Source organism: Ursus maritimus, unplaced genomic scaffold (genome assembly GCF_017311325.1).
Source record: "Ursus maritimus isolate PB19 unplaced genomic scaffold, ASM1731132v1 scaffold_15, whole genome shotgun sequence".
In the NCBI taxonomy this organism is placed as follows: domain Eukaryota; kingdom Metazoa; phylum Chordata; class Mammalia; order Carnivora; family Ursidae; genus Ursus; species Ursus maritimus.
The window spans coordinates 564,108-586,147 of record NW_024423897.1 but is presented as its reverse complement, the minus strand read 5'-3'; the positions used below and the strand labels follow the sequence as shown (position 1 = coordinate 586,147).

Below are 22,040 nucleotides of genomic sequence, written 5' to 3'. Positions count from 1 at the left end.
GAACTGACAAAAAAACTCCTGGAACTAACAGGCAATTACAGAAAGGTTACAGGATATAAGGTTAATATACAAAAGTTAATCACATTCCCAAATACCAGCAATGAACAAGTGTAATTTAAAATTTACAACAAAATACCATTTACATTAGCATCCCCAAAATGAAATACTTATCATTTAGGTATACATCTAACAAAATAAGTACAAGATCTATATGAGGAAAACTACAAGTCTCTGATGAATAAAATCAAAGAAATAAATGAAGACACGGTCCATGTTCATGGACAGAAAAACTCAACACTGTCAGAATGTCAATTCTTCCCAACTTTATCTGCAGATTCAATGTAATTCCAATCAAAATCCCAGCAAATTATTTTGCAGATATCAACGAACTCATTCTAAAGTTTATATGAAGAAGGTAAAAGATGCAGAATAGCCAGCATAACATGTAAGGAGAACAAAGTTGAAGGACTGATGCCACCCAACTTCAACACTTACTATATAAAGCTACAGTAATCAAAGCCAATGTGATATTAGCAAAAACCCAAATAGATCAATGAAACAGAATAGAGACTGGAGAAATAGACCCATATAGTCATCTGATCTCTGACAAAGGAGCAAAGGCAATACAATGGCGCAAATAGAGTATTCTCAGCAAATGTTGCTGGAAAAACTGGTATCCATATCCAAAAAAATGAATCCAGACAACAACCTAACACCTTCCCCAAATTAACTCAAAATGGATCATAAATCAAAATATTAAACACAAATCTATAAAAGTCCTAGAAGATAACATAAGAGAAAATCTAGATGAACTTCAGTACGGCAATGACTTTTCAGACACAACACTAAAGGCATAATCCATGAAGGAAGTAATTGATAAACTAGACTTCATTAAAATTAAAAATTCCGGCTCTGCAAAAGACAATATCAGGAAAATGAGAAGACAAGCCACAGACTGGGAGAAAGTATGTGCAAAAGATACACCTGATAAAGGAATGTTATCCAAAATATACAAAAAACTCTTAAAACTCAACAATAAGAAAACAAACCAAACAAAAACTGACCCAACGACCTTACAGATAGTTCACTGAGAAGATAAACAGATAGCAAATAAGCATATGAGAAGATATTCCGCATAGGTCATTAGGGAAATGCAATTTAAAACAACGAGATATTTACTATACACCTACTAAAATGACCAAATACTGGAACATTGAAAACACCAAATGCTGGTGAGGATTTGGAGCAACAGGAACTCTCACTCACTGCTGATGGAAATGCAAAATGACACAGACACTTTGGAAGGCAGTTTGGCAATTTCTTACAAAATTAAACATACTCGTACCATACAATCCAGCAATCATGCTCTTTGGTTATTTACCCAAAAGAGGTGAACACAAATGCGCACCAACGCTCACAGATGCGTTATTCTTAATTGCTAAAACTTGGAAGCAATCAAAATGACTGTCAGTAGGTAAATGAATAAACAATGCTATTCAGACAATGAAATATTATTCACTGATATAAAGAAATGATCTACCAGAACATGAAAAGACCCAGAAGAACCTTAAACGCATATTATTAAGTCAAAGAATCCAATGTGAAAATGCTTCATACTGTAGGATCCCAACTTATATGACATTCTGGAAAAGGCAACACTGAAGACCAGTGGTTGTAAGAGATGAGCAGGGGGAGGGATGAATAGGAAGGGCACAAAGGATTTTTAGGACAGTGAAAATGTATACCATAATGATGGATGCATGTCATTGTATTTTTGTCAAAACCTACAGAATGGATAACACCAAAAGTGAACTCCAATATAAACTATGGACTTAGGGTGACTATAATATGTCAATCCATGTTCATCAATTGTAATAAATGTTCCACTCTGATAGAGGAAGCTATATATGTATGAGGTAAGGGAGTAAATGAAAAATCACTGTATCTTCCCCTCAATTTTGCTGTAAACCTAAAACTAAAAAAAAAAAAAAGTCTTTATAAAACAAAATTGGGAATTTTCAAAAGTTAATAAAAGACTACAAATCCCGGATCCAAAAAGATTATTAAAATATATATATATTCTCCCCACCCCAAAAAAAAATTCACACCTAAACATCATATTTAAACTGGTAATTAAAAAAATACAATATATTGAAGGCAGTCACCAATAAAGACAGGTTACGTACAAAAGAATAAAGGTAAGATTCTCATCATCTTCTCATCAAAAACTGTGCAGCCAGAAGACAATTGAGTGATATTCTGAAAATACTGAAAGAAAAAATTACCAAACCAGAATTCTATAAACAAGGGAAGTATTTTTCAAAAATGAAGATGATTCAATATATCACTTTCAGTAATAGAGAGAGAACTAGGCAGAACATCAATAGACAATTTAAACAACAATATAACCTACCTAGATAAAATACAGATCTATATAACACTCCAACCAACTAGGCCAAACTGCTATCTACAGAACACTCCCCTTATTGGGAGAATATACATTTTCCTCAAGTATATATGAAATATTCTTAAAGACAGATCATATGATAGCAATAAAACAAGCCTCAACAAACAAAAAAGGATTAAAAAACACACAATATATGTTTTCCAACCATAATGAGTGAAATTAGTAATAACACACAGAAGAAATATAGAGAACTGACAAATACGTGCAATTAGACAAAACACCCTAAACTAACCAATGGGTTAAAGTAGAAATCAAAAGGGAAAGTAGAAAATACTTTGGGGGTGCCTGGCTGGCTCAGTCAGTAGAGTGTGCGACTCTTGATCTCAGGGCTGTCGATTTGAGCCCTACATTGGGTATAGAGGTCAGTTAAAAATAAAATTCAGAAAAAAAAGGAAAGAGGAAACAACAGATGTTGGTAAGGATGCGGAGAAAGGGGAACCCTCTTACACTGTTGGTGAGAATGCAAACTGGTGCAGCCACTCTGAAAAACAGTATGGAAGTTCCTCAAAAAGTTAAAAATAGAACTATCCTACAACCCATCAACTGCACTACTAGGTATTTATCCAAAGGACGGAAACACAGTGATTCAAAGGGGCACATGCATCCCAATGTTTACAGCAGCAATGTCCACAATAACCAGAATACGGAAAGAGCCCACATGTCCATCAACTGATAAATGGATAAAGAAAATGTGGTGTAGGGGCACCTGGGTGGCGCAGTCGTTAAGCGTTTGCCTTCGGCTCAGGGCGTGATCCCAGTGTTCTGGGATCGAGCCCCACATCAGGCTCCTCTGCTAGGAGCCTGCTTCTTCCTCTCCCACTCCCCCTGCTTGTGTTCCCTCTCTCGCTGGCTGTCTCTGTAAAATAAATAAATAAAATCTTTAAAAAAAAAAAAAAGAAAATGTGGTGTATTTTATACACACACACAATGGAATTTAGCCATCAAAAAGAATGAAATCTTGCCATTTGCAACAATGTGGATGGAACGAGAGGGTATTATGCTAAGCAAAATAAGTCAATCAGAGAAAGACAAATACCATATGATTTCACTCATATGTGGAATTTAAGAAACAAAACAGATGAACACAGGGGAAGGGAAGGGAAAGTAAAATAAGATGAAAACAGAGAGGGAGGAAAACCATAAGAGACTCTTAACTATAGGAAACAAACTGAGGTTTGCTGGAGGGTAGGTGGGGGGGATGAGGTAATTGGGTGACGGGCATTAAGGACACTTGATGTAGGGGCGCCTGGGTGGCGCAGTCGTTAAGCGTCTGCCTTTGGCTCAGGGCGTGATCCCGGCATTCTGGGATCGAGCCCCACATCGGGCTCCTCTGCTGGGAGCCTGCTTCTTCCTCTCCCACTCCCCCTGCTTGTATTCCCTCTCTCGCTAGCTGTCTCTCTCTCTGTCAAATAAATAAAATCTTAAAAAAAAAAAAAAAAGGACACTTGATGTAATGAGCACTGGGTGTTACATGCAACTGATGAATCACTAAATTCAACCTCTGAAACTAATAATACAGCATATGTTAACTAAATTGAATTTGAATTTTAAAAAAAAGAAAAAAAAGGAAATACTCTGAGATGAATGAAAATAAAATAGGTCTTCAAAATTTACAGGATGCAGCTAAAGCAGTACTTAAAAAAAGGAAATTTACAGCTGTCTAAGGCTTATATTAAAAAAGAGAGATCTTGGGGTACCTGGGTGGCTCAGTCAGTTAAGCATCTGCCTTCGGCTCAGGTCATGATCTCAGTGTCCTGGGATCAGTCCCACATCAGGCTCTCTGTTCAGTGGGGAGCCTGCTTCTCCCTCTGCCTGCCACTTCCCCTGCTTGTGTGCTCTCTCTCTCGCTCTCTCTCTCTGACAAATAAATAGATAAAATCTTAAAAAAAGAGAGAGAAAGAGATCTTGAATCAATAACCTTAACTTCTACCTTAAGACACAGGAAAAAAAGAGCAAACTAAACCTAAAGAAAGCAGAAGGAAGGAAGTAATGAGTAACAGAGAAGAAATCAATAGAAAAACAGGAAAATTGATAAAAAGAAAAACTGTTTGGAAAACAACAAAATTGATCAACTATGAGTTAGACCGATCAGGGGGAAGAAAAAAAAAAAAAGAAGACTCAAACACTAAAAGTAGGAATGACAGTGGAGACATTACTTACAACCTTACAAAAATAAAAAGGACTATAATGGAATACTATGAAAAACTATATGCCATTTGATTTGCTAACTTAGATGAAACACACAAATTCCTAAAATGACACAAACTACCAAAACTGACTCAAGAAGAAACAAAATCTGAATAGAACTACAACAGATAAGAGACTGAACCAGTAATCAAAACCTATTCACAAAGAAAGGCCCAGGCCCAGATGGCCTCATTGGTGAATTCTGTCAAATAGTTAAAAATTAATACCAACTCTTCCAAAAATTAAAGGAGGAAACAACATGCAACTCATTCCCTGAGGCCAATTTTAGCCTGACACCAAATCCAAAGACATGAATAGAAAACTGAGATGCAAAAATCCTCAACATATGGGGCGCCTGGGTGGCACAGCGGTTAAGCGTCTGCCTTCGGCTCAGGGCGTGATCCTGGCGTTATGGGATCGAGCCCCACATCAGGCTCCTCTGCTATGAGCCTGCTTCTTCCTCTCCTGCTCCCCCTGCTTGTGTTCCCTCTCTCACTGGTTGTCTCTATCTCTGTCGAATAAATAAAAATAAAATTTAAAAAAAAATCCTCAACATAATACCAGAAAAATAAATCTAGCAACATACAGAAAGTATTCTACACTATGACAAGGTAGAATTTATCCCAGGAATGCAGGGTTAGTTTAACATAAGAAAAGCAATTAATATACAAAATTAACAAAGTAAAACACAAAACCCAAATGATCATTTCAATAGACACAGAAAAAATACATATGACAAAATTCAACACCCCTTTCATGATAAAAACATTTTAAATGGCTAAAATAGTATGTCTTATGTGAGTTTTATAATTTAAAAAATTTTAATAAGCAAAGGATATGAATCAACTTTTCCCCAAAGAAAATATACAAATGGCCAATAAGCACACAAAAAGATGATCAACACCATTAGTCATTAGAGAAATGTAAATCAAACCCACAATGAGATAACATTCTTACCCAGTAGCATGCCTATAATTTAAAAAAAAGAAAAAAGAAAAATAAGTATTGGCAAGGATGTGACGGAATTGGAGCCCTCATAAAATGGCGGGAGAAATGTAAAACAGGTAGCCACTTTAGAAAACGTCTGAAAGTTTCTCAAATAATTAAATACTAAGTTGCCATATGGCCCAGGAATTCTACTCCTAGGTATACACCCAAGAGAAATGAAAACATACGTCCACACAAAAACTTGCACATAAATGTTCACAGCAACTTTAGTCGTAATAGCCAGAGCAGAAACAATCTAAATGTCCATCAAATGATAAATGAATAAACAAAATGTGGCACAACAATATAATGAAGTATTACTTAGCAATAAAGGAATGAAGTACTGATGCCAAAACATGGATGAATGTGAAAACATTAAGCTAAGTGAAAGAAGCCAGTCAAAAAAGATACGTGTTATATGATTTCATGTACATGTAATGTCCAGAATAGGCAAATCTATGAAGACAGAAAGAAATTAGTAGTTGCTGAGAGCTCAGCGGGATGAAGGCTTCAGATGACTGGAAGTATACAGGGTTTCCTTTGAGGGTGATGAAAATGTTCTAGAATTAGACTGTGGCAATAGCTGCACAACACTTACTATACTAAAGACTACCGTATAAATAATGAAGGCATTGTATGATGAATGAAGTGTATGGTACATGAGTTATATCTCAGTAAAGTAGTTACCATAAAAATGGGAGAAATAAAGACTTTCTCAGACAAATAAAAACAGAATTAATTGGCAACTGATCTACATTACAAAAGTGATAAAGGAAGCTTTCCAACAGAAACTGGGATATACACAAAGAAATGAGCAGCCCTTGAGATGGTAAAAATAAAGTATGGCATTCTTTGTTTTTTATTTTCATTGTTTTAAAAGAGAATTATCTAAAGCAAAATAGCATCAATGTGTTGTGTACTATAACAAATGCAAAACTAAAATGTATGGCAAAAATAACACAAAGTAGAGTAGACAAAAATTGTGAGTATACAGTTACATAGCCTACACTACACATGAAACAATATAACATTATTTGAAGGTGACTAATTAATTAAATGTGTGTACTAGAGACTCCAGGCAACCACTAAATACACTTTAAGAGATATAAATAATAGAAATAAAATGGAATCAAAATAATACTCAACAAACACAAAAAAAGGACAGAAAAAGAAGAAGACAAAGAACAGTTGGAACAAATGAACAGCTTTCAAATGGTATATTTTAATTCAATAACATCAATAATTACATTAAATGTAACTGTAAAAGACAAAAGTCAGAATACATAAAAAAGATAAAGAGGGTTGTCAGACCAGATAAAAAAGCATGACACAAATAAATAAAAAAGTAAAACCCAATTTGATTGCAAAGATCCAGAATAATCAGACAACTATCAATAGTCCACCAATGATGACATAAACTTAACTATCAAATGATGAAGATTATTGCATCTCAAAAAATAACTACTATCAACAATTTCCATACTGAAAGTAACTTGAGTACATTCAACAGATCTAACCTAGTGACAGCCACCTCTAGACATAATGCAATGATTTACAACAAAGCTAAGAATTCTACCTTAAATCACTGAAATTCAGATTAACAGTGATTAACAGTGAAATAAAGCCTTGTTTATCTTCAATCAACTTTTGTAATAATTTCAACTACTTATATTTTTTGAAAAATTCACTGAAATACCTGAACACTTCACATCACATTAAAATGTCAAAAATAATTAAATAACTTCACAATTGAGTACAAAATCAGAGAAGAAAGCAAAACCTACAAAAAAAATTTTTTTCTGCTATTGTGACTTACACTAATAAATATATATTTGATCTTTGTTTCCTGGCAGAGAGCTCTTAAATCCCTCGGAATTTCCTAAGGGAAAAGAACAATAAAGGTATCTTTTCTTATTCATAACAAACCCCTTTCACCATACCTGAGTTATGTTAATGCACTTACTTTTGGAAAGCCCCTAAGGATGAGGGAACCAGCCCTGGGTTTAGAGGGTTGGAACTTCCATCCCTGTCCTCCAACCTTGAGGGAACAGAGACAGGAGCTGGCTGGACATTGACTCAATCACCAATGGTCAATGATTTAATCACTCGTGCCTGCATAATGAAGCTTCCATAAATATCTGTAAACTATAGGGTTTGGTGAGTTTCTAGGCTGGTGGAGATACTGGAAAGGTGACACATCTGGAGAGGGCATGCAAGCTCTCCAGCCCTTCCCCATATCTTGCCCTTTACATCTCTTCCATCCGCTTGTTCCGGAGATATATCCTTTATAATAAACCAGTCATCTACTAAATAAATGGTTTCCCTGAGTTCTGTGAGCCATTCTAACAAATTAATCAAACCCAAGGAGGTGGTCCTGTAAACCTCTTTATATCCGCCAGTCAGTAAGATGCACAGGTAATGACCTGGACTTGCAGTTGCCATCAAAAAGTGAAGGTTGTCTTGTGGGATCTGATACTATCTCTGGGCAGACAGTGTCAGAATTTGGTTAAACTGAGATACCAGACAATGTCTGATTAAAAACTGGAGAACTGGGGCGCCTGGGTGGCTCAACTGTTACGCGTCTGCTTTTGGCTCAGGTCATGATCCCAGGGTCCTGGGAGCAAGCCCCGCTTCAGGCTTCCTGCTCAGCAGGAAGCCTGCTTCTCCCTCTCCCACTCCCCCTGCTGGTGTTCCCTCTCTCGCTGTGTCTCTGTCAAATAAATAAATAAAATATTTTTAAAAATAAATAAATAAAAATAAAAACTGGAGAATTGCTTCGTATGGGGAAAAACCCCAACACATGTGATGACCAGAGTGAAGGGTCAAGAGTAGAGAAGACACACAGAAGACTTTTTCCCTCATAATTTTAACGAACGTTAAAAAGAAAACCACAGGCCCAAATAGCATCATTTGGACCAGGCCAAGTCACAAAACCAGGGCTTAATACCTAACCTAACTACAATTTCAAATTCCCCCAGAAATGTAAGTCTTAACCTGTCAACCAGGAATTTTCTGATTAAGCAGCAATGAGATAAGCACATCAACTCTTCATCCCTAATGAAGATGAGGTAATCCACCTAATAAGATCCCTATACTTTCCACCAAGGGAAGATGATCTTGCCTAAAACAATTCTTTTTCTTTTTTTGCTAATAATTTTCTTGCCCCACCCTCCTTTCTATAAAAACCTTCCACTTTGGACAACTCCTCAGGAGCACCCCTCTATTTACTAGATGGAATGCTGCCCAATTTATGAATCATTTAATAAAGCCAATTAAATCTACAAATTTATTCAGTTGAATATAGTTTTTTTAACATGATGAAAATGATACCATTATAGTAGGTACCATTACTTGAGCCACTAAGTATTATATCTGTATTTTATTGATAAGAAAACAGAGGTAGGCTGAAAGCACTAACTTGCCTAAAGTCTATATAATAAGGGCTAAAGCAAGGATTCAAAATCAAGTGTCCCTAACTCTGAAGTTCACATTTTAATTTCAACCCTCTGTCCATAATAAGTCAATTGTATAAGCTGTAGGTAATGATGAATCCTAAAAATATTAATGGAATCCAAAACAAATAGGAAGCACATACATCCTTACTCAGAGATCTCTCTTCTTAATGAAGAAATTAGCGTCAATGCTATGCTGCAATTTTCAAAGCATTCTCAACACAAAAATAAAAACATACGTGCAATTTTTCTTTTAGCCAAACACTTTGTTCTATTCGACTGCTTTGTCTTCATTTTTTGCAATCCATTCTCCTCCTTTGGTTCCTGTTGCAAAACAAGAAATACCATCAGGGCAGCTACTATTAAAAGCAGTGATCAGACTACCTCTTCTATAACTAAGAGAACACTGAGCCTTTGCAGAATCAGTGGCTATTGTAAATGTTCACAGAAAACATCAGAAAAAAGATCCTGTACAGTACAAAAAAGAAAACATGTAGATCTGGAACAAATAAAAATCATAAAAATTAAAATGTATATGTTCAACATTATCTGTCATATGGGTACTCGTGTAAAACTTAGCCACATGCATAATACCATTTGTAAGCAAGCACTCAAGTTCAGAGAAAGCTTGATTCGAGAATTAAAAAATGAGTAACCAGGGGGCGCCTGGATGGCACAGTCAGTTAAGTGTCTGACTCTTGGTTTCAGCTCAGGTCATGATCTCAGGGTTGTGAGACTGAGCCCCATGTCAAGGCTCTACACTCATCGTGGAGTCTGCTTAACACTGTCTCTCCCTCTCCCACTGCCCTGCCCCCCACACACTCTCTTTCTCTCTCTCAAATAAATAAATAAACATTTTTAAAAAACGAGTAACTATATTTAAAAGTCAGTGTGTATTAATTTATTTGAAATCAGTACTTAAAAAGCAAGAGAACTAGGGAAAACTATGTAATATAATTATGAGAGAAAGGGCTAATTTTCTTTATATATAAAGAGCTCTTACAAATCAATAAAAAGACCAATATTTAACCTCCTCCCATAAGCAAAGGGCATGATAAGATACCCCATAGGGAAACAGCCAGTACTTGAGAAAGTACAAAGAGAAACAATATGTTCAGAGGACAGCCATCTTTCAACGCGAGCAAGAGGATGAAGGAAACTTTCACACAGGACGCTGAAAACATTGGGGCTTTTATTGATCACTGACACGAGTTGCAAGGGAGAAAGTCATTCTGAGAGTAGGAGGGGCAAGATCAAGTCAGCTTACAAACATCCCCCCAGATGACAGTCAGGTGGGGATGAGAATCTAGGTGATGGGAGATGCCATAGGAGGCTTGGATTTCTCTGGTGTCCAAAGTAAACAGACTTAAGGCATGATAGGATTAGTCCTGGTTATCTCTTAAAGGAACAGTGCTTGCCAAAGGCAGTGTCCAGATGACAGAAATGTTCTATATCTGCGGGGTCAAATACGATAGCCAGTAGTCACATGTGGCTACTGAGCACTTTGAAATGTGACACACACACAAAAATGAAAAAAATATCAGTGAACTATGAGACTGTTTCAAGTGGCCTAATACACAGGTAACTACAGTCCCTGTAGGGGGCAAGGGACAGAAAAAAAGTTCTGAGGAATTAATGACTGAGAAAATTCCAGACTTGATGAAAACTATAAATCTGTTGATCCAAGAAGTTCTAGGAAGCACAGGCGCAAGAAACATCATAAATTTAAAAAAACACATCATAATCAAATTGCTTAAAACCAGAGATAGAGGGGAGGGAGTTAAGATGGCGGAGGAATAGGGGACCCCTTTTTCAGCCGGTCCCCTGAGTCGAGCTGGATAGGTACCAGACCAGCCTGAACAACCACGGAATCAGCCTGAGACGCAGGAAGATACATCTGGATCTCTACAAATGAACATCTCCAGCGCTGAGTATTGAGGTACGAAGCAGGGAACCTTGAAACCGCGCACAGATATCGGAAGATAAACGGAAGGGGGAGGGAGCCGCTGCGTTCGGGCGCTGGGAAGTGGTAGCCACCTGCACGGGGGGAGCGGGCGGACTCGCGGACCGGCACCCGCGAGAGAGCGGACTGAGGCCGTGAGCCGGGGAACGCGCGCCACCAGACTGAAAACCGGAGCTCTGGTGCGCTCACCGGAACCAGACTGAGACCGGAACCTCCGGGAGCGCGCAGGGGCGGCTGGCGGCTGGCGGTGTTAGAAACACAAAGGACAGCGCCGGCCCTGGAAGTGAGGGCTGGGACTCCAGGTGTGGGGCGCACATCCCGGGACGCTGCAGGGTTGAGCAGCACCAGTGTAACAGAGTTAAAGTGGCCAGAACATCAGTGGAGTGGCCAGAACATTAGTAGAGAACGGGCCGCAATCCTTCTGTTCCGTGACAGAGGCTGAAATTTGGCCGCTGCTGCTCTGACTCTCAGAAGAGACACAGCAAACCACCAGGAAAGCCGCCAGAGAACAAAAGCCTGGAAATACCAGCTCAGAGAGTGCCCATCCCCATCCCCCCTCCCAGGGGATGCGGAGACTCTACCCAAACAGGGTTGCCTGAGTATCGGCGTGGCAGGCCCCTCCCCCAGAACACAGAAGGCAGGCTGAAAAATCAAGAAGCCCACAACCCGGGCGCCTGGGTGGCGCAGTCATTGAGCGCCTGCCTTCGGCTTAGGGCGTGATCCCGGCGTTCCGGAAAGGAGTCCCTCATCGGGCTCCTCCGCTGGGAGCCTGCTTCTTCCTCTCCCACTCCCCTGCTTCTGTTCCCTCTCTCGCTGGTTGGCTGCCACATAAATAAATAAATAAAATCTTTAAAGAAGAAGCCCACATCCCTAAGATCCCTATAAAACAAGGGGCACGGCCTGGGACCCAGTCAATAATTTGGGCTCTGGAAACCCCGCAACCTCTCTTCATCAGAATGACAAGAAGGAGAAGCCCCCCCCAGCAAAGAAAAGACAGTGATTCTGTGGCCTCTGCCACAGAAATAATGGATATGGATGTAACCAAATTATCAGAAATGGAATTCAGAGTAACGATGGTCAAAATGATGAGTAGAATTGAAAAAACTATTAACGAAAAGGTTACTGAGAATATAGAATCCCTAAGGACAGAAATGAGAGCGAATCTGACAGAAATTAAAAATTCTATGAGCCAAATGCAGGCAAAACTAGAGGCTCTGACGGCCAGGGTCGCAGAAGCAGAGGAACGGGTTAGTGAATTGGAGGATGGGTTAATAGAGGAAAAAATGAAAATAGAAGATGGTCTTAAAAAAATCCACGCCCACGAATGTAGGTTACGGGAGATTACTGACTCAATGAAACGATCCAATGTTAGAATCATCGGCATCCCCGAGGGGGTGGAGAAAAACAGAGGTCTAGAAGAGATATTTGAACAAATTGTAGCTGAAAACTTCCCTAATCTAGCAAGGGAAACAAACATTCGTGTCCAAGAGGCAGAGAGGACCCCTCCCAAGCTCAACCACGACAAACCTACGCCACGTCACGTCATAGTGCAATTCGCAAATATTAGATGCAAGGATACAGTATTGAAAGCGGCCAGGGCAAAGAAATTTCTCACGTACCAAGGCAAAAGCATCAGAATTACGTCAGACCTGTCTACACAGACCTGGAATGAGAGAAAGGGTTGGGGGAGCATATTTAAAGCTCTTTCAGAGAAAAACATGCAGCCAAGGATCCTTTATCCAGCAAGGCTGTCATTCAGAATTGATGGAGAAATAAAGACATTTCAGAATCGCCAGTCACTAACCAATTTTGTAACCACGAAACCAGCCCTACAGGAGATATTACGGGGGGTTCTATAAAAGTAAAAAGGCCCCAAGAGTGATACAGAACAGAAAGTCACAGCCAATACAAACAAAGACTTTACTGGCAACATGGCAACATTAAAATCATATCTCTCAGTAATCAGTCTTAATGTAAATGGTTTGAACCATCCCATAAAACGCCACAGGGTTGCAGATTGGATAAAAAGAAATGACCCATCCATTTGCTGTCTACAAGAGACTCATTTCGAACCCAAAGATGCATTCAGACTGAGAGTAAGGGGATGGAGTACCATCTTTCACGCAAATGGACCTCAAAAGAAAGCTGGGGTAGCAATTCTCATATCAGATAAATTGGATTTTAAACTACAGACTATAGTTAGAGATGCAGAAGGGCACTATATTATTCTTAAGGGAAGTATTCAACAAGTGGATATGACAATTATAAATATATATGCCCCCAACAGGGGAGCAGCAAGATACACAAGCCAACTCTTAACCAGAATAAAGAGACATATAAATAAAAATACATTAATAGTAGGGGACCTCAACACTCCACTCTCAGAAATAGACAGAACACCCTGGCAAAAACTAAGCAAAGAATCAAAGGCTTTGAATGCCATACTCGACGAGTTGGACCTCATAGATATATATAGAACACTACACCCCAGAACCAAAGAATACTCATTCTATTCTAATGCCCATGGAACATTCTCAAGAATAGACCATGTTCTGGGACACAAAACAGGTCTCAACCGATACCAAAAGATTGAAATTATCCCCTGCATATTCTCAGACCACAACGCTCTGAAATTGGAACTCAACCACAAGGAAAAATTTGGAAGAAACTCAAACACTTGGAGACTAAGAACCATCCTGCTCAGGAATGACTCGATAAACCAGGAAATCAAAAATCAAATTAAACAATTTATGGAGACCAATGAGAATGAAAATACAACAGTCCAAAACCTATGGGATACTGCAAAGGCAGTCCTAAGGGGGAAATACATAGCCATCCAAGCCTCACTCAAAAGAATAGAAAAATCTAAAATGCAGTTTTTATATTCTCACCTCAAGAAGCTGGAACAGCAACAGAGGGACAGGCCTAATCCACGCACGAGGAAGCAGTTGACCAAAATTAGAGCTGAAATCAATCAAGCAGAAACCAGAAGTACAGTAGAGCAGATCAACAGGACTAGAAGCTGGTTCTTTGAGAGAATCAATAAAATTGACAGACCACTGGCAAGACTTATCCAAAAGAAAAGAGAAAGGACCCAGATTATTAAAATTATGAATGAAAAAGGAGAGGTCACGACGAACACCATTGAAATTGGAAGAATTATTAGAAATTTTTATCAACAGCTATATGCCAATAAACTAAGCAATCTGGAAGAGATGGAATCCTTCCTGGAAACCTATAAACTACCAAGATTGAAACCGGAAGAAATTGATTCCTTAAACAGGCCAATTAATTATGAAGAAATTGAGTCAGTGATAAACAACCTTCCAAATAACAAAACTCCAGGCCCGGACGGTTTTCCTGGGGAATTCTACCAAACATTCAAAGAAGAAATAATACCTATTCTCCTAAAGCTATTTCAAAAAATAGAAACAGAAGGAAAGCTACCAAACTCATTCTATGAGGCCAGTATTACCTTGATCCCCAAACCAGGCAAAGACCCCATCAAAAAGGAGAATTACAGACCGATTTCCCTAATGAATATGGACGCCAAAATCCTCAACAAGATACTTGCTAATAGAATCCAACAGTTCATTAAAAGGATTATCCACCACGATCAAGTGGGATTCATACCTGGGATGCAAGCGTGGTTCAATATTCGCAAATCAATCAGCGTGATACATCATATCAACAAGAAAAGACTCAGGAACCATATGATCCTCTCAACTGATGCAGAAAAAGCATCTGACAAAATACAGCGTCCTTTCCTGATTAAAACCCTTCAGAGTGTAGGGATAGAGGGCACATTCCTCAATCTCATAAAAACCATCTATGAAAAGCCTACAGCAAATATCATTCTCAATGGGGAAAAGCTGGAAGCCTTTCCCTTAAGATCAAGAACACGACAAGGATGCCCACTCTCGCCACTATGATTCAACATAGTACTAGAAGTCCTTGCAACAGCAATCAGACAACAAAAAGGGATAAAAGGTATCCAAATCGGCAAAGAAGAAGTCAAAATGTCTCTCTTCGCAGATGACGTGATACTCTATATGGAAAACCCAAAAGAAGCCACTCCCAAACTATTAGAAGTTATAGAGCAATTCAGTAATGTGGCGGGATACAAAATCAATGCTCAGAAATCAGTTGCATTTCTATACACGAATAACGAGACCGAAGAAAGAGAAATTAGGGAATCCATCCCATTTACAATAGCACCAAAAACCATACGTTACCTTGGAATTAACTTAACCAGAGACGTAAAGGACCTATATTCTAGAAACTATAAATAACTTTTGAAAGACACTGAGGAAGACAAAAAAGGTGGAAAAATATTCCATGCTCATGGATAGGAAGAATTAGCATAGTTAAAAGGTCCATGCTACCCAGAGCAATCTACACTTTCAATGCTATCCCGATCAAAATACCGAGGACATTTTTCAAAGAACTGGAACAAACAGTCCTTAAATTTGTATGGAACCAGAAAAGGCCCCGAATCGCCAAGGAACTTGAAAAGGAAAAACAAAGCTGGGGGCATCACAATGCCGGATTTCGAGCTGTACTAAATAAAGAATAAAGAAATTATTGCCTTTTATTAAATGTGCACTGACTGCAGTGTATACCTTCATTATATACCTTTCTATACTATTTTGTTTTCAAACAGTTTTAAACTGTTTTTAGTTTGTTTTAACATGTATGTACATAACAATTTAATGAATCTGCATGTGTTTGTGTATAACTATTTTATTTTTGTAAATATTAAGAGAGGTTATTCAAGCGGTAAAATCGATAGACTGTTCTGTTTTCTTCTTTATACTTTTAGACCTTTCTTTAAAAAAACTATTTAGGGGGCCTGGGTGGCTCAGTCGTTAAGCATCTGCCTTCAGCTCGGGTCACGATCCCAGGGTCTTGGGATCCAGCCCCGCATCCGGCATCCTGCTCAGCGGGAAGCCTGCTTCTCCCTCTCCCACTCCACCTGCTTGTGTTCCCTCTCTCACTGTGTCTCTCTCTGTCAAATAAAATCTTTAAATAAATAAATAAGAACTATTTAGACAAAATCCTAATTAAGAACTAGACTATAAGAAATTCAAAAAAATAAATACCCAATAGAAATGTGAAAAAATGTTCAATTTTCCTAGTTATTAAAAATATACAACAGTTTGATTATCAAATTGGGGAAAAAATGTGGTAACAGTTTTGGCAAGAAACAAGGCAACTAATGCACTACTAATGAGAATATAAATAAGAACAGATTTTTGAAGGTTCTAATGGAGTATACCATATTAATATTCTGAACTAATTTTGTAGGGACTAGACAACCAAAGATTTTTAAGTAAGCAAGTACAATAATGTAAAATCTGAATTCCTGGGGCACCTGGGTGGCTCAGTCAGTTAAGTATCTGCCTTCGGCTCAGATCATGATCCTGCGGAGTGGAGATCAAGCCCCCATTCTCTCTCTGCCCCTCCCTCCTGCTCTGCCCTCTCTCACTATCTCTCTCTTTCTCTCTAATAAATAAATAAATAAATAAAATCTTTTAAAAAATAAAATAAAATCGGAATTCTTAAAAAAAAAAGAATCTGAATTCTTAAAAAAAAGTTAGAGTAAACTAAGTGAAATAAGAGAAAAAATTGCGATAGAGGAAAAAAAGAAAGACAGACAAGCAAGTTCAGAGTCTGTTACCAGAATTCAAATAACAGATGATCAAGAAAAGAAATGGAAATGGAAGAGGAAGAATAGATCTGAGTGTCATTCTAAGAGGTAAAAACTAAAGGATGTAGTGAAAAGGGGCACCTGGGTGTTGCAGTCAGTTAAGTATCTGACTTTTGATTTCAGCTCAGGTCATGACCTCGGGGTTGTGGGACTGAGTCCTGTATCAGGCTCGAGCATGGATTCTCTCCCTCCCTCTACTTTTGCCCCTTTCCCTGCTTGTGCATGCACGTGCTTTCTCTCAATAAATAAAATCTTAAAAAAAAAAAAAAAAGGATGTGGTGAATGATTAGCTATAAAATATGAGAAAGAGGAATGAGTTGGGTGGCTCAGTCAGTTAAGTGTCTGCCTTTAGCTCAGGTCATGATCTCGGAGTTCTGGGATCGAGCCCCACATCAGGCTCCCTGCTCAGTGGGGAGTTTGCTTCTCCCTCTCACTCTCCCCCCACATACTCATGCAATCTCTCTCTCTCTCAAATAAATAAATAAAATCTTAAAAAAAAAAAAGAAAGAAAGAAAGAGGAATGAGTTAAAGATATTTCTGAGCTTTATAACAAAACAATGAGTAGTTCTACCATCAAATGTGTTGGAAGATAAAGAAAAAAGAGAAGTGAACTTGGAAGAAAAAACAATGACTTAGTTGCCTTCCTGGATGTGACCTACAGACAAGGGGAAATCTCTAACAAACAAATGGAAAAAAAGAACAAAGGAGAGATGTTAAGAGCTAAAGCAGCATTGTCCAATAAAGCTTTCCAAAATGAGGGAAATGTTCTGTCGCTGTGCCATCTAATACAGCAAACACTAGACTCACGTGGCTTTGATCACTTGAAATGTGACAGGCCAACAGAGGAACGGATTTATTTAATTTTAATTAATACAAATTTAAATAGCTATAGGCGGCTCATTGCTACCATACTGGACCATAAAGACTTAACTACATTTACATTCTCTTTCTCTCACTTTCTAGACACATAAAAATTAACATTTACATTTGACTTACATTATTCTAATAGTTTAAAAATACCACCTTGGGTTAAAATATTACAAAACTGAGGAACTATGATCCATCCTCAGCCAAACAGTATGATTACGTTAAGTAATTCTTAATTCCATTTACAAATCAAAGTGAAGCTGAGTAAAAAACTGCATGCTCTGGGGCGCCTGGGTGGCTCAGTCGGTGAAGCGGCCGCCTTCAGCTCAGGGCATGATCCTGGAGTCGCAGGATCGATTCCCACATCAGACTCCCTGCTCAGTGGGGAGTCTGCTTCTCCCTCTGCCTCTCACCCCAGTCATGCTCTCTCTCACTCTTTCTCTCAAATAAATAATAATCTTAAAAAAAACAAAACAAAAAAAACTGCATGCTCTGGCAAGTTGGCATTAAGGTAGAATTGCAAAACAAACCAGTCATGGAGAAGGCATAGTTTGAGACCTAGAGCTCCACTCTTCAGAATACTGACCTCTCCATCACTATCAGATATCACAATGAATGCATCTTCAAGTCTACGTTTCCTCTTCAGATTGACAGAACTGGCAGTTTCTGCATCTTTCTTCTCCAGGTTCTGAGCTTCAGAGGCTTCTTTAACTTTTTTCTTTCTCCGAGGCATTCTTTTGTCTGAAACACAGGGTAAGTAATTCACTCTAAGTGTAAGTTTTCCAGATGCTATTTGTAACTTAGTCATGTAACAGAAAAAAGGTTTCCATCTAAAAGAAGTAAAATAACTTCTGAACATTTCCACCACTCATTATAATTTCAATTTTTCTATTTAAAAAACTGTATCTAGATGTATCTCATCTCTGTAGGGACATTTCAATAGAAATAATACAACAATTTATCCTAGTTCCTTAAACATTAACTTAGATAATTGGTTCTCTTTTTTAAGGTTTATTTATTTATTTGAGAGACAGACAGCGAGCACGCATGCACAATCACACATGCGAGTGGGGGAAGGGGCAAAAGCAGAGAATCTTCAAGTGGACTCCCCACTGAGCACAGAGCCCGACGTGGGGCTCAATCTCATGATGCATGAGAGCATAACCTGAGCTGAAAACAAGAGTCGGACATTCAACCGACTGATGCACCCACGCGCCCCAGATAACCCGCTCTTTTGACTACATATTATAATTTACATAAAAAAGAATTTTTTTCAACAATGCCTCAACTTGATAAAGGACATCTAAAAAAACCCCACAATTAATATCATACTTAAAGGTAAAAGACTGAATGCTTTCTCCTTAAGACAGGAAGAAGACAGGATGAACATTATCTTGGAAATTCTGGGCAGGTCAACTATGCAAAAAGAAATAAAAGACATCCAAATTGGGAAGGAAGAAGTAAAACTGCCATCGCTTGCAGATGACACGATCCTGTGTTTAAAAAACACTAAGGGACGCCTGGGTGGCACAGCGGTTAAGCATCTGCCTTCGGCTCAGGGCGTGATCCCGGCGTTATGGGATCGAGCCCCACATCAGGCTCCTCCGCTATGAGCCTGCTTCTTCCTCTTCCACTCCCCCTGCCTGTGTTCCCTCTCTCGCTGGCTGTCTCTATCTCTGTCAAATAAATAAATAAAATCTTTAAAAAAAAAAAAAAACACTAAAAATGGGCGCCTGGGTCGCTCAGTCGGTTAAGCGTCCAACTCTTGATTTCAGCTAGGGTCATGGTCTCAGGGTCATGGGAACGAGCCCTGTGCTGGACTTCATACTCNNNNAGCAGGAAGTCAGCTTGGGGATTCTTTCTCTCCTTCCCTTTCCCCTCCCCCTGCTGGGGCTCTTTTGTGCTAAGATAAATCATAAATCTCTAAAAAAACAAAAACAAAAAAATAAAAAACACTAAGAAATCCACTGAAAAACTATAACTAATGAAGAAGCTCAAAAAGACTACAGCATGTAGTCAATATACAAAAAATCAATTGTACTGTTATCCACTAGCAATAAATAATCCAAAAAGGAAATTTTAAAAATTCCATTTCTAGGGGTGCCTGGCTGGCTCAGTCAGTAGGGCATGTGACTCCTGATGTCAGGGTCCTGAGTTCAAGACCCATATTGGGTGTAGAGATTACTTAAAAAATAAAATCTTTAGGGGTGCCTGGGTGGCTCAGTAAGTTAAGCATCTGACACTTGATTTTGGCTCAGGTCATGATCTCAGGGTCATGAGATCAAGCCCCATGTCAGGCTCTGCATTGGGTATGGAGCCTACTAAAGAGTCTCTCTTTCCCCCTCTCTCAAAAATAAAATAAAATCTTTAAAAAAATAGGACAAAAATAAAATTCAATTTCTAATAGCATCAAAAATAATAAAATTCTTAGGAATAAATTTAACAATATAAGTGCAAGACTTACAAATGAAAACTTAAAAGTATTGTGGAAGGAAGGGTCCAGTTCAAGGTGACAATGGAAGATCCTGAATTAACCTCCTCCTACGGACACACCAAATCTACAAATATATATGGAACAAATTCTAAATAAACCTAAAACCTGGCAGAGCAACCCATTCACAAATGAGAGGGAAACCACATTAAAGAAAGTAGGTAAGGTTAAGAGACAATCTCATAAACCCCACCCCAGGCACAAGAACCCACAATGGGCAGGGAACTCAACCCAGGAACTTCTCCCTGAGGAGAAACAGGTTTAAACCCCATACCTGTCACCGGCGACGGGTATTAAGGAGGGCACATATTGCATGGTGCCCTGGGTGTTATACGCAAATAATGAATCATGGAACATTACATCAAAAACTAAGGATATACTGTATGGTGGCTAACATAACATTAAAAATTATTATTAAAAAAATAAAATAAAATAAAATTACAGAAATAAACCAAGCTGGGGGAAAAAAAAAAAACCATACCTGGCACCACAACTTTTAAGACTTACACCTGAGAGATAAGCCCCCTAAAGATCTAGCTTTGAAAGCCAACACAGCTTGCATCCACAAGACTCCCAAAACTCAAAGGAATTGAAAAGCAGTTCTCAAAAAGCTGGCATGCAAATTCATGCACCCCAGAGCTCAGCACAAAGGCAGCCAAGTGAAAAGCACCCAGACTTTCTGTGGAAAAGGCTTATTTGCTTATCCTAAAGCATCAGCCTGAGAGGCAGGTATCTAATTCAACATACATAGGTGCCTACTAAAGTATTCCAAAGACAGAGGCCAGCAGGCACCATCTTTGCATCTCCCTCTCACTCAAGCTTGCCAGTATCCCCCAGAAAGGAGTTTGCACCCTTGTCTGACACTCCAATTTACAGCTGCTTCCCAGGGGATACTCCCAGATCATCTGCCTCTGGGGGCCACCAGCGGACAGTCTTGCAGGACTTTATATATAATTTGTATACTTTAAAAGCTACAGCCTGAGGGGGCGCCTGGGTGGCACAGCGGTTAAGCGTCTGCCTTCGGCTCAGGGCGTGATCCCGGCATTATGGGATCAAGCCCCACATCAGGCTCCTCTGCTATGAGGCTGCTTCTTCCTCTCCCACTCCCCCTGCTTGTGTTCCCTCTCTTGCTGGCTGTCTCTATCTCTGTCAAATAAATAAATAAAATCTTAAAAAAAAAAAAAAAAAAAAGCTATAGCCTGAGAGTCTGGCTTCCAATTAGCCTTAATCTAAGTGGTAACTGAGTTCCTCCCCTGTGGGACACTGACAGTTTTTGGCATATCTTCAAGTGCTAAAAGACACCAAAAATATAGTAGACTCTTGGATAACCACAAAAGTTTGAGAGACAGCTAAATGCTAAGGCAAGGTTGAAAGATAAAATTCATCTCCTACATAAGGCCACTTTTTCAAAACTTGGAGAGTTGCTGGGGTTTTTTTTTCTCAATTATTATTTTTAATTTAAATTCAATTAATTAACATGTAATGTATTATCTGATTCAGGGGTACAGGTCTGTGATTAATCAGTCTTACACAATACACAGCGCTCACCACAACACATACCCTCCCTAGTGCCCATCACCCAGCCACCCCATTCCCCCCACGCCCCTCCCCTCCAGCAACCCTCAGTTTGCTTCCTGAGATTAAGAGTCTCTTATGGTTTGTCTCCCTCTCTGGTTTTGTCTTCTTTCATTTTTTCCTTTCTTCCCCTATGATCCTCTGCTTTGTTTCTTAAATTCCACATATCAGTGAGATCATATGATAACTGTCTTTCTCTGGTTGACTTATTTTGCTTAGCATAATACCCTCTAGTTCCATCTACATCGTTGCAAATGCCAAGATTTTTTTTTTTTTTTTTTTTTTTTGGTGGCTGCAAGAGTTGCTATCTTATCTAATGCATACAATCAACATGGAGAGTA

The 22,040-nt window shown here is 38.9% G+C and overlaps 1 protein-coding gene across 3 annotated transcripts in view; it reads right to left on the bottom strand.

Moving 5' to 3' along the window:
* The window catches only part of UIMC1 (ubiquitin interaction motif containing 1), a 132,086-nt gene that overhangs the window by 70,267 nt on the left and 39,779 nt on the right, over positions 1–22,040 (bottom strand). For all 3 annotated transcript variants that reach the window (XM_040630253.1, XM_040630255.1, XM_040630254.1), the window contains exons 2-3: positions 18,220–18,374; positions 9,333–9,417 (exon numbers count right to left, since the gene is read on the bottom strand). In XM_040630253.1, the coding sequence (XP_040486187.1) occupies positions 9,333–9,417; positions 18,220–18,374 (240 nt within the window). The remainder of the gene's footprint in view (positions 1–9,332; positions 9,418–18,219; positions 18,375–22,040) is intronic.